This window comes from Pempheris klunzingeri, chromosome 16, assembly GCF_042242105.1.
Source record: "Pempheris klunzingeri isolate RE-2024b chromosome 16, fPemKlu1.hap1, whole genome shotgun sequence".
NCBI lineage: Eukaryota > Metazoa > Chordata > Actinopteri > Acropomatiformes > Pempheridae > Pempheris > Pempheris klunzingeri.
In genome coordinates this window covers 23,922,696-23,935,035 of record NC_092027.1, presented here as the reverse complement: position 1 = coordinate 23,935,035, position 12,340 = coordinate 23,922,696, and the positions used below count along the sequence as shown (strand labels likewise).

At 42.8% G+C, this 12,340-nt stretch overlaps 1 protein-coding gene across 1 annotated transcript in view; it reads right to left on the bottom strand.

The window, feature by feature from the left end:
* Positions 1-462: 462 nt before the first annotated feature.
* The window catches only part of adcy2b (adenylate cyclase 2b (brain)), a 43,720-nt gene continuing 31,842 nt past the window's right edge, over positions 463-12,340 (bottom strand). Inside the window, exons 16-25 of the mRNA XM_070846213.1 lie at positions 11,201-11,341; positions 10,866-11,018; positions 9,830-10,014; positions 7,474-7,558; positions 5,335-5,493; positions 4,239-4,385; positions 3,984-4,091; positions 1,691-1,805; positions 1,419-1,543; positions 463-1,331 (exon numbers count right to left, since the gene is read on the bottom strand). Coding sequence (XP_070702314.1) covers positions 1,179-1,331; positions 1,419-1,543; positions 1,691-1,805; positions 3,984-4,091; positions 4,239-4,385; positions 5,335-5,493; positions 7,474-7,558; positions 9,830-10,014; positions 10,866-11,018; positions 11,201-11,341 — 1,371 coding nt within the window. The 3' untranslated portion in view covers positions 463-1,178. The remainder of the gene's footprint in view (positions 1,332-1,418; positions 1,544-1,690; positions 1,806-3,983; positions 4,092-4,238; positions 4,386-5,334; positions 5,494-7,473; positions 7,559-9,829; positions 10,015-10,865; positions 11,019-11,200; positions 11,342-12,340) is intronic.

Sequence of the window (12,340 nt, the reverse complement as noted above, 5' to 3'; positions counted from 1 at the left end):
GGAGCTCAGTACCACTCTCTTATCTCCACACCCTTTAAAAATGAAGCTGCAGCCAGCAGTCCAATTGCTTAGCTTAGCGCAAAGACTGGAAAACAGGGGGAGAAGCTAGCCTGGCGCTAACCGTTGCTTTAAAAAGGATCACACACTATGAAGGAGAGTGTGTGCACTGCTACTGGAGCCACTGTAGAGACAGAGACCAGTATTACTAATGCATTCTGGCATGTTTGATGACCACAATAAATCTGCCAAATGAAATCCTGTATTGTCTCTCATCATTTCAACTAATGATCTTACGAGCCTCTGACTCCGCTGTGAGCACATCCTGTGACTGTTTACTCTGTGACGAGTCTTTCATGGTGCACTTGTGTTTGAAGCACTGGAGCAAACACACACACAGACAGAGGACGTCCATTTATATACAAATGTTTAATGAATAACAAAAGGATGGCAGTGAACATTTACACACGTTGCCGTAGGTTTGGATCCAGATGGATTATAAAAAAGAAACGTCTACTTTCCTCTTGAATCCTGAGTCCACCTCCTCTTCAGTGGGACACAAGTGCAGCTCTAAAGCTATAAATACAATTCACAGGTTTTGGAAAACTACCCATCACACTGGCGATTTGCTGGCATCATCTTCTCTTCTATATGACAATGAACTACTGTAGCATCCATTTGGACTAAAATGGAACAAACCGGCTCACAGTTCCAACCAGGCAGATATAAAAAAAAAAAAGCACGGCTCGGCAGGCAGCTCTGTTTGCTCACGTATAAGGCTCTGAAGCACTGCAACACTGGCATGGGTAATTAGCTCCACACCACTACTATTGTACAGACGGGTGACTGTGGTCCTTGAGAGCTGCACTAATTTAGCGAACCTCACTTTAGTCAGGCACTCCTTTAGACAGTGAAGAGACTCCTCAGAGCAATGTCCTTGTTACACTTGAGATGTGAGAACCATCCAAAGTGCAGCGTCGGGGGACTGTGACGGTGTGCCTTGGCCCTGCTCTACATTGTGTTGCTAAGGACAAAACCAGCTGTCCACAATTGTTTAATCATTGTGCTGCTGGCTTCTGGTAATGGGTTTTGGTTACAGAGCATGACAAACCACTTCTACGGCCACTTTGTGTGTGTGATTGTGATCTCAGGTCTTAAATCGATTGTTTAGTGCGGCGTGCTCAAGGCATCACGGTCCCTTGTGACAGAGATCGGGTCATTTCTGTGTGAACAAAGTAGGTCTTCAGCTCCCCTTTGCCCTTCACGTTGATGATGCCACGACACGAACACATGTACCCTAGTGTTACTAAGATATGACTTGTCTCCTCCGTTACCTGTATGGAAAGGAAGAAACTTGACTAGAATGAGAGGTTCACCAGCACGCTGGGGGACATGCACCTGCACTCTGGAAGACATCCCACCTGTATTTTCCCCAGTACCCCTGTGGTCTCCATCCTGCTGGCCACGTTCACGCTGTTTCCCCAGATGTCATACTGAGGTTTCTGGGCCCCGATAACTCCTGCAATCACTGGCCCGTGGTTTATCCCTGGCAAGAAATACCAAAATCACAAAAGACATTTCTGATTCTTTAGAATAATCTCATGTCATCAGCTCAACTTTTGCTCTTAAACAAGAAGGGGGGAAAAGGTCACTTGCTCGTGCTCGTATTTCTGCTGTGAGGAAATGTTCTCACCAATTCTGAGTCTGAAGTCGTTGAATGAGTGTTTGTTGATGACATCCAGCTTCCCCACAAGAGCAAAGGCAAACTCCACCATGGTGCCAATGTGCATGTACTGCCTGTCATGTTCCTGGGGGAAGTGCAGAGGGGGGAAGAACAAGTTTAACGGTGCTATCTGAACCGTGATTGGACCTCAACATGGGAACAGCAATAACATGGGATGACTGTGAAACCACGATCACCATGATCTGCAGTCTCAGTTTCATACAGTGGACTTATAATTGCTAGCTTTGAATGCACTGAAATGAATATCACTTTCTTTCTGTTTTGTGTTGTAAATCAATATAATTTCGTTGTGTACAGCAGCTGACCGTTGTTCAGTCCCTCCGCTGAACAGTGATTGTGTCATCATGGCTTTGAAACCGCACTAGGCCTTGACAAAGCTGTCAAGCGTGTTGAGGCCGTGTGCACTGAGCACTAAAAAGAGCCACGCAGAGTTATTCAGCTATTTACACCTGGTCTGGTAACAATAAATTCCACAAACAGAAACAGATGTGATGGCTGAATGGTTGAGATGCTGGACCAGCTGCCAAAAGACAGGTTGGTTAGGTTTAGACAACAAAACTATCAATCAGTCAGTCTTTCTAAATATAGCGCCAATTCATAACAAATGTTATCTCAAGATGCTTTCCATAAAGAGCAGGTCCAGACTAAACTCTTTAATTGAGAAAGAGAGGTTTAAGTTTCAAGGTTCAGGAAAAGATCATGGTTTTGGTTGAAATAATAAGTCAAATATGAATATAAAAGGTCGGGAACATTCAACACAAAATATACACTTTCCTACACACACCTGGGTGCAAATAACATCTTCCTTTCTTTCTTTTTTTATCACCTGTCCAAAACCAAAAACACAAGATTTAAAAAGACTAGATTAACAGTGTGTTTATTGCAAGCTGGATCTTTATGTCCACCTAACTGGCTTACTACCTACAATAGTGATCAAGTGCTACTTCCACGTCGATACATACTTTGTGGGTTATATCAGTAAAACCCCGATGCTGCTACATCAGCTAATGTTATATAAGACCTTGTCTGACTTGGACAAGTTCAAAAAAAATCGAGCAACCCAAGCCAGACTTGTTACCTGAGAGAGCGTTATGTTTTCCGAACTCATAAAAACGTTTCCTCTTACAAAGGAGAAGCAAACTGTTTTAAAATATAGAAGATAAGCAGAAACCTGACCCCGTGCTGCTTTTGGATGTCCACAGCAAGAAGCCTGCTTCTGTGTGAAATCAAACACACATTTCTACAAAAATGACTATGAGTTCAGCTTTATATGTATATCTGCCTTTGTAGTCAAAGTAAACAATATTAGCAATGGCATGTCGTGCTCGAATGGACAGCTGGACAGGTGTAGCAACTACAACTATTGGTCGAACGGTCAGTTACACAGATTTCCAACCAATTTGAGGGATTTCTTTTTAAAAACATGTGCTGCCGGATTTCTGAGTGATGATTTCCTTGTAGTGACAACACTGAGGAATTCAAATGAGTGTAGTAATGAGTCACCAACGCTTGAATGTTATGTGTAGCACATTTTTAGGAGCAACCCACGAGAAGCTGGAAGTTTCATTCTGTTTTGTAACTTAAAATGAGAAACGACAAGTTGATTGAAACTGAGCTCAGCCTGCCAAAACCGTTCTGCTCTGCCTCTGTGAAATCAGGTGACCGTGTGCTCTTGTTGTTTGCCTGGTCCTCTCTTGTCAGGTACTAGCTCTGACGAAAGTTGGACAGTAGGAGCTTTGGGGCCAAAACGTTTCCAGTAGGGAAAATGTGCTGCAGCTTCAGAGACGATGAAAATTCAAAATCACACAAAAACCCGAAACAAACACAGCAGAACAGAAAGGTGATGCAGAAAGCCAGAAGAAACACACAACAGCAGACAGGCAGCAAATACTGAAGGTAAAAAACACACAAACCCCCAAAACAAATGCAACAGAAAAAAGCAGCATATCCAAGCAGCACAACCGAAAGCCTCCATGCCTCTAGGGGGAGCACTGTGTCAAACAGCTGGATTTTAAACTAAAGAGAGAGCGACCAGACAGGAGAGCGTGTTTGTTTTATGTCACCTCTTTACTCCATGGATGCTGTAGCGTTTGTCCTAGTCAGCCACCATATTAACCTCATAGTCAGCGTGTCCTTTCATATCCAATGTGGAGGGAACATTACACACCGTGTAGCATGTCCACTCCCACACAACATGTCTGTGTGTGCACGTGTGTGAAAATGAGTGTGTGTAAAAGCCTGCCTGTGCGCACTCTGGTCCTGGTGTCACATTGAGCCCAGTCGCAGCCATGTAGGTGCTACCGATGGTCTTTATCTTCTCCACTCCGCTGAACTTAGGTTTGGACAGCAGCTGAGGACACATGAGGAAAACAGTACAGAACGTTAACATACACACGTGTGGGAAATAACACCAGCTCTCTGCCAAATACATTTGTCTGTGTGGCTGCTTCTCAAAACTTGTCAAACAGCCAAGGTTGTCAGCGTGAGAGGGCTTTACCTCATCAAAGTCTGCTATGATCTCGTTGAGAAGACGGAGGCACTCCAGTCCTTCCTTATTGACATCAGACTCAGTGTAAAACTCTTTGAAGTCTGGGATGGAGGCGAACATCACACACACCGACTCGTATGACTGATGATAAAGGTCCTGATAACGAGCAAGAAGAAGATAACAGCTGCATGTGTTGTATTGATCGAGATCCGGTGAAGGAAAGTTTGAGACGAACGGTGTGTCCTCTCAGTAAGTCTCGAACGCACAAAGATCTATGAACTGAATACCCTGAACAATGACCCTTTAAATAAATAAAATAAAACTTGAATCATCTCGGCGGGGGCACAGGGGTAACGTAGTAACAGCATTCATCACAGGAAAGACAGAGAGGAAGACGGGTGTAAGAATAAAGTAAGTGAGGGCATCAAGTGCGACCAAAAACTCACAGCACTACAATGAATTAAGGAGAAATACAGGAATAGAAAGTATGTTAGACAAGTAGGCTAAATAAACCACAGCATGTATGCAGGGACAGCGTGCACCTGCAAGCGATGTCTAGAAAACAACGACTATGTGGACAGAATGTGTAGATTTACTTACATCCTGTATATTTAAAAGCATAGTTTGACAGTCTGAGAAATGCACCTATAAGGGGGGAGGCTCAGCACCGCTCTAAGATAAATATAAGGCTACCAGCAGGCTTTTAGCTTAGCTCTGTACCAGCACCTCTTAAGCTCACTAATTACCATTTAAAACCTTGTTTGTTTAATCAATACAAAAACTAAAGAGGAAACAACAATTTGCTGTGTTTCTGGGGGTTATCTGTGACTCTCTGGAGTTTCTGCAGGTTGCTCGGCAACCTCAGGGTGACGACAACAGTGCTCCTGGCTGTTTGCCCCTGTTTCAGTCTGTGTGCTCAGCAAAGCCAACCAGCTTCTGGCTCCAGCTGCATATTTACCGTACAGTCATTAACATGTTTATTCATTTTCCACAATGACAAAAATTCCTTTAATCCTTTCACTGATAGATATAAATGAAGCATGAAAGGTACGTACAGCAGGTCGACATAAATATAGCATGTCTGTCATCTTTTGTGGGAATTCACCTCATTTTTCCAGTTGCGTCCCAGGAAGTGTTCTGCGACATGGGCAGGTAAAACGTTCTCCAGCAGAACCCGGTTGAGGTTCTCCATGGTTTCGATCTCCTCACACTCCCTCTTAAACTTGTCCCTCCACAGGAAGTCCAACCTACAGTAATATTCATTCTGTTACAGGAGGACACAGAGTAAAGAGACACCTGCGTCATTCACACCCAGCACTGTGCTCCAAAGCTACAGGCCACAGAACAAACCTACAACCAAGATCAAGAAATTGAACTGAAAAGTGATCATTTTTTAACTCTGATTTAACTCTGAACTCTGATTGGACGTTGATCAGAGAAGACACAAATGAATCTGGGTCAGCCTCCTCTACAATCTGCCAGCCAAAGATATTTGTCCATGATGTGCGAGCCTTTTTTAGAGATAGGCTTCAGTTCAAATCTAGTCATTGGCACTAAAATCAAACTGCACAGGATTTCTGGGGAAACATAACCAACTGAATCTAAAGGCCTCGCTTGGTATTCATAGAAAATTAATGTCCCAATAGGACGACAATGAAACAATACGAGAAGCTGCGCTCTTGTTGCTCGAGGAAACAGTAAGCATGCAGGACTGTTTTGCATAAAAGATAGCCATCGCTTCTTTTTTTAATGTTTATGCTTGAGGGAGTTTCCTATAGGGGTCAAAATATTGTGTGTCAGTGCATCAGACTGGGTCCCCTGAACTCACCATCATTATGCTTGTATATATGTGAAACCTCCAGGCTACCTGCTGGCTGGCCCTACAGTGTGCGGGAGTGTTTTCAGTCTCCTGTGAGCTATAGTTCATGTATGGGTAGCAGTCTCCATGATGTATGAGTGCACTGAATACCTTTTCTCTTGAGATTAAAGCATGGCACCAATTTAGAAGGCTCCAACAGTGTGGGCTCAAACTGCTCTGCGCTGAGATCTGCTGTAGTGTCGATAGCCTGAGGCTGAAATAGACGAGCTTCCAGCCCTCTAAGGACGGCTAGTCTGAGCCTTTTGTGTATGCTATACATATGTGTATGAACAGTCTGAGCACTTGCTGAGATGAGCCCCAGTACCTCCAAGAGTCTAGAAAGTAGGCCAGAAGAAACAAAGCTCATTCCAGATGCTGTTGAGAAACCGGCTAACAAGCCTGTAAATGAGCTTTGCTCCATCTGCTCTTGAGGGATGAATTACAGATGCCTTCGTTCTCCTAACCTGCTTTCTCCTCCCTCTGACTAAATGGCTAGAAATGGGCTCATTAGGATTTAACGATCAAAATTTTGCAAGGCAAATTTGTTAGTAGCTGACTAAAAGCATGTGAAATGGATGCTCCTAGGCCTTGTGCCCCCATATCTGCCACCAATTTATGTACCTCTGCGCCAAGGGCTTCAGCTGACGTCACTTTTAACACCTTTTGAACTGTTTCCAGAATTATTTTGATGATAACTGATGAAGCATTTTACAGCGCTAATTTATACCCAAAAAGCATCCGGACGGATGAACCCAATTATCCCTGAAAGACCTTGAGAAGAAGAGCGCAGCCCGGAGTAACATACAACAGTAAGAAAGAGTTTAGCACCGAAGTTGCGTTTCCAAAACAAGTGCTCCCCTCCCTTCTGGTGACGGTGACCCAGAATGAGAACAACACATGGAGCTGTTTGGACCAACTGTAACCCTCAGCGGAGCTCTAGTTTTGGGCACAGATCCTCTTGGGGGGAGTCTCTCTGTCCAGAACATCTGCTTTGAGGTCAGAGCTGATGGATGGTACCCCGAAAAAGATAAAGCATGAACACCAAATCTGTGTCAGCTGAGTTTCGCTCTGGTACGGAGTGAGGATGGAGGATGGAGGATGGAGGCAGTGGGCCAGGCTGGCTGCTGCAGCGCTACAAAAGAGTCCATCTGAACATGTGCTTTGATCTGTAAGCATATTGAGCTAAATCCTTGAACGCAGGACCGCTGGCTTCCAAGAGTCATTCTGGTCTCTTCTAAAGGTCTCTTACAGTAATAGATGCTGTGTAGCTACAGTGAATGACCTGGTGCATTTATATTGAAAATACAGGCTAGTATATAACTATTTTATGTCACTGTAACACTGTGCTGTCTAGATTGTGGTGGCCAGTTTAAGAAGACTACTGACCTGCCTGGCTAGCACCAGTAGGGTGATGAAGAAGATGAAAAGAGACACAGAGCCCATCGTCTTTAGATCCTTCAGTACTCCTGGTCTGGACACAGAGAAAAAAGAAAAAAAAAACAGTAATCATTTAAAAAATATATATAAATGAGATAAATACCTGAATAAATGAAGAAATTACTAAAACTCGTACTATGAAAAATACCTTTTTTCAATGGAATGTGCAATTCCATACAAAGTCAGTGTGAAGATGCACACAGGGGTGAAGATGTGCCAGAGTGACTTACACTAAATTTGTGTTATGCACGAATACAAATTGACATTTGTGTTACTCACACGAGTACACGAGGAAACCCACGGTCAGACTTGAGTCATGCCAAGCGAAAATTTGTTTCGCTTTTGGTGTGAACATAATTCTCGCTGTTAGCTAGCTCCTCTTTACTTGGGTGACCACGGAGAAAGACTCCTTGTCTTTTTGTACTTCACAGAGGTGTATGTCTTTTATTGTGGAACATCATTAGAGTCAAAATGTGGGAGAGGTAACTCTAAATGAACCACAGTAGCTGCTCCCGTTAACACCGTCTCTTCACTTTGATGCAGACTAATGAACCCGAGCTCATAACCCTGCCTACCCAGTTAGCTGGCGATGCAGGTAGCATGGGCAGCATGGTCAAGCTAAACAACAATTAAACAAAAAGAAATGTTAGCGTCTGTCCATGTGTGCTGTGCTTATTTACAGCATGTTGATTCAGAATGACTTTGCCATTGTTGTTGCTCTAGCTAACAGGTGCTATCTGGATGACTTTGGCAGCAGTTGTCGTGAAAAGTGACATAATGAAATAAATTGTGTCATCATTAAAGGTCACATGAAATAAAGAAAACACATTATGAATGAATTATCACGGTGGGTGTCTGCAGTCCTGATAGATCTCTGGAAAACACTAAAATGGCCCGTTTTTCAACATTCACTCCCAAATTGTCCCGGTTTCACAACAGTTGAAGAAAATAATCAATTAACTTGTTTTCAGTGTTTACATAGATGTTTATCATGTTCTGTCCCACTCATTATTACCTAAACCTGTATACAAACCATGCACAACAATGCATTTCAAATAAACACTGTACCCTGTATGTTTGTCCATCAATGTGTCGTTGTCAAAGCTGTTGCTAGTCTATGAGTCACAGGGAAGCCAAACTATGATGCTTGTAGCTCTTTCTTACCTGTCAGCATGCTAACAGTCTTTTCTAAGGAGCTGCAGGAGGCTTACTGTGTCTTTTGTGGCGCTCATGTTGTTAAAAGGTGCGCTGGGCAGTTAAATGCTGAAATACTTGTCCTCTATCTTGACACCTATGGTGTGCAGGACGTGTAGTACACTAAAGGGTTTGGGTTTGGGGGTTTGAAAATATGGTCACCCTAATCATGAAATAAAAAGGAACTACTGTAAAACTATCTTTATAAAAATAAGAGTGAATAAATAACAAATGAACATACTGATTTTTACATGTACCATTTCACTATTGCTAAAGTGCTCATTACATTACTGTCAACTGTAGTTGTAGTTGTCCAGCCTCCCTGACGGCTATCCTTTTCAATTAATTTTAAAACACTATGGAAATCAACTTAGACAAGATCTAATCTGCATCAATTGCTGTATTTCATGGTAATAATGTGTGGTGAATTGCTGACTATTTCTAAAGGCCGGGCATCATTACCATGGAGAACTGTGTGTAAACATGACAGCACCGACACAGACAGGATGTTGAGTATTGAGTAGTATAGGTCACCAAAGGATGCATACAGACTTGTCAAAATTGTAACCCAAACACAAGTCAGATCGCACTGACATCTTTAGGATCTTTGGTTTTCGATCCTCCAAAACTGACTGCAGCCAAGACGTTTTGCGAGGTGCCCAAATGTACCGCTCTGGTCTATGTAAAGTGCTTATCAAGTACTGAATTGTATTTATTAGCCAGTCTTGGTGGGCATTTCCTACATTTCTGCTTTTTTTTCAGCAGTCAGACAAATGTCACAAATGTGAGAAATGAACACATCATCTCAAACTGCTGTATCTCAATCTGCCGCTCGTCATCCTCCTCTCCAGGGGTTACAGTCATGACAGTCATGTGGGATATTGTTACCGCAGCAACAGTCTTTCCCTCAAGACCAGGGTTCAGTCTCATTAGTAGTTGTAATGGGCAATGCTCAACTGATGCACGCTGGCTGCAGGGTCAACAGAGAACACTGACCTTAAGTGGGCCTAATAATTGTGTCATTATTGCTTAGAGAGAGAGAGAGAGAGAGAGAGAGAGAGTGTGTGTGTGTGTGTGTGTGTGTGTGTGTGTGTGTAAAGTTTGCAGCTACCTATCCAGTGTATCGGTGGGGTACAGCGCTTTGCTAAATCCATCCAGCAGGGAGGCATGCGTCTGGAGGATGATGATGTTGTAGATCACCACGGCAACCAGCATCACCACCATCTTCAGCTCGTAGTTGATCCTCAGGAACACCGAGCATGACACCAGGCCCAGTATACAGCAGTAGATGAAGTACTGGAGGCAGAAGGAGAAGGAGAGTAGGAGACACTTGTGCGGAAGTGAAGCACCGTGTTGCCCCCACAACAGAAAACTCTAAGAGGTACAATCCTCATGATATTTGTGTCACACACAATGCACGTGTCAAGCTGCAAAAAAGATGGAACTGTAGCTTTATTTACTCTGTGTAACAAGGGTTCAGTGAATGTGCTGCTCTAACAGTGGCGAGTCAGCCCACACGCTGTTGAGTTAGAAAACAAGAACAGAGCTGGAGTTAGCATTCTGACATGAGACTAGGTCAATATTCTTATACAACAAACACATTTGGTTTATGTAATACCAAGCAATGATACAAATGATAATTCTGTAAGCTTACACTGCATGAACAATCCTTTACCATGGTGAGAGAGGATAAACAGGACAATGAATGGAAGCTTTGAGCATTAAGACTTCCCCAACGCTGAGTGACCAGGTACCACTGACGGCTGCAGTGGTCAGACTTCTTTTCTCACTGCTTGGTGTAAAACTATGCCATCAGTTTTGAAATAGCAATACAAAAGTCTCATTGTGAAACTGTGAAACAAATTGTTATGTCTCTTTGAATTATTTTTCTTTTACAGTAAGTGAACCATTGTGAATTCACACCAACATGTGAGCAAAATATATTCTAATATGTCTGAAATCAAAATGGAACATTTCCTTGATTGTTACACTATGAGCTGAAAAGAATGAGCACAAATTTCAAACTGTGCAGTTTTTAACACATGTTTTGACTCATTTAAGATGTCTTTTTAATACTGGTGTTCAGTAAGATGACATATTTATCATCTATCCAGCTCATGTTGTTGACCTTTCCCTACTGTACTTACGGGCAGATAAAACTTCTTTTCTACTGTGCTTTCTTCCAGGTGCTCCAACATGCTGTCATTAGTTTGATTCACAGGTGGAGCAGTAATCAGGATTTCAGGTGGAGTCGGGGTCAGGACGTCCACTGTGGATCCGCCAGGATCCTCCACGAAGAACTAGCAAACAAAACAGAGAAGACGAGCAGCCAGAACTGAAAAGCCTTCATCCATTATGAAGGCTTTTATGAAACACGTCACTACAGACGTCACTACAGGTGTTACTTTTGGTGTCACCATCAGACAGATCAGAGAATCAAAAACCACATCCACAACATCTTGACGTGTAATCAGCTTCTCACCATATTGAAGACAGCCATCACCAGTATGAGAGCGGTGGTCGTCATGGTGAGGACCAATCGCAGCCAGGGATTATTGGTGACGATGATGCGAGAGGAAGTGGGGAACCAGGTTAGAGAGCAGAAGGAGCCTTTCCTTCCCTGCTGAGGATACACAGAAACAGAGGGAACGATTAGAGCAGGAGGAGCAGTAGCTTACCCTCATAGTGAAAGCTCCTATTCTTCCTGCTCATACCACTTGTAAATGATCCTCTATAGTGCCTCAAATTAACAATAAGATACCGATTAGGTGGAAATCACTCCGCTTAAAAAGTCATGCCTATTATTTCTATATAGCTAGAATGGGAGAGAGTATTCATTAAAAATCAGCTGAAGAAGGGAGATCACTGACAGAGAACTAAATAAAAAATAAAATGTTTTTGTTCTTGTTTAAGAGTTTTGGCACAAAACACATCCATCTTTGATTAGAGTGTAATCCTGGATAATGTGCCTTTACCTCTTCCAAATGATTCTCTTGTTTTTTGCCTTTTAGTATGTTCATACTTAAATATAACAGGACTGAACCCTTGACTTTGGGACGTAGATTAGCGCTATTGTTTGACAAATGGAGTGAGGATTCACGAGAACATAAAACGCTGATATTCCCTCCTGATTCTTGTTAAACAGCATCATTGTGTGTTTTACGTCTTTCTTGAGATCCAACAGATTTTTGAGCTTTGCCCTGATTTGAAATCACATTTTCCAAGAAATGCGTTTGATGAGAATAACCGTGTAATGTACTCTTTCACAGACGAACAGAGCATGTCCATTAAGTACAATATGATCCATTAATAACAACTTACATAAACTCAGCCGGCACATGGAGCTTAAGCACACACACACACACACACACACACACACACACACACACACACACACACACACACACACACACACACACACACACACACACACACACAGTAAGTTAAACATGGCCTCTCATTAGTCAGTTGTGTCTTTCACCTGTGACCACAGCAGCTTTTATTGAGATGTTCACTGATGTTCCGTGTTAAATTGATGATCAACACCTCACACCACACACTCTCTCTCTCTCTCTCTCTCTCTCTCTCTCTCTGTCTCTCTGTCTCTCCCTCTCTCTCTCTC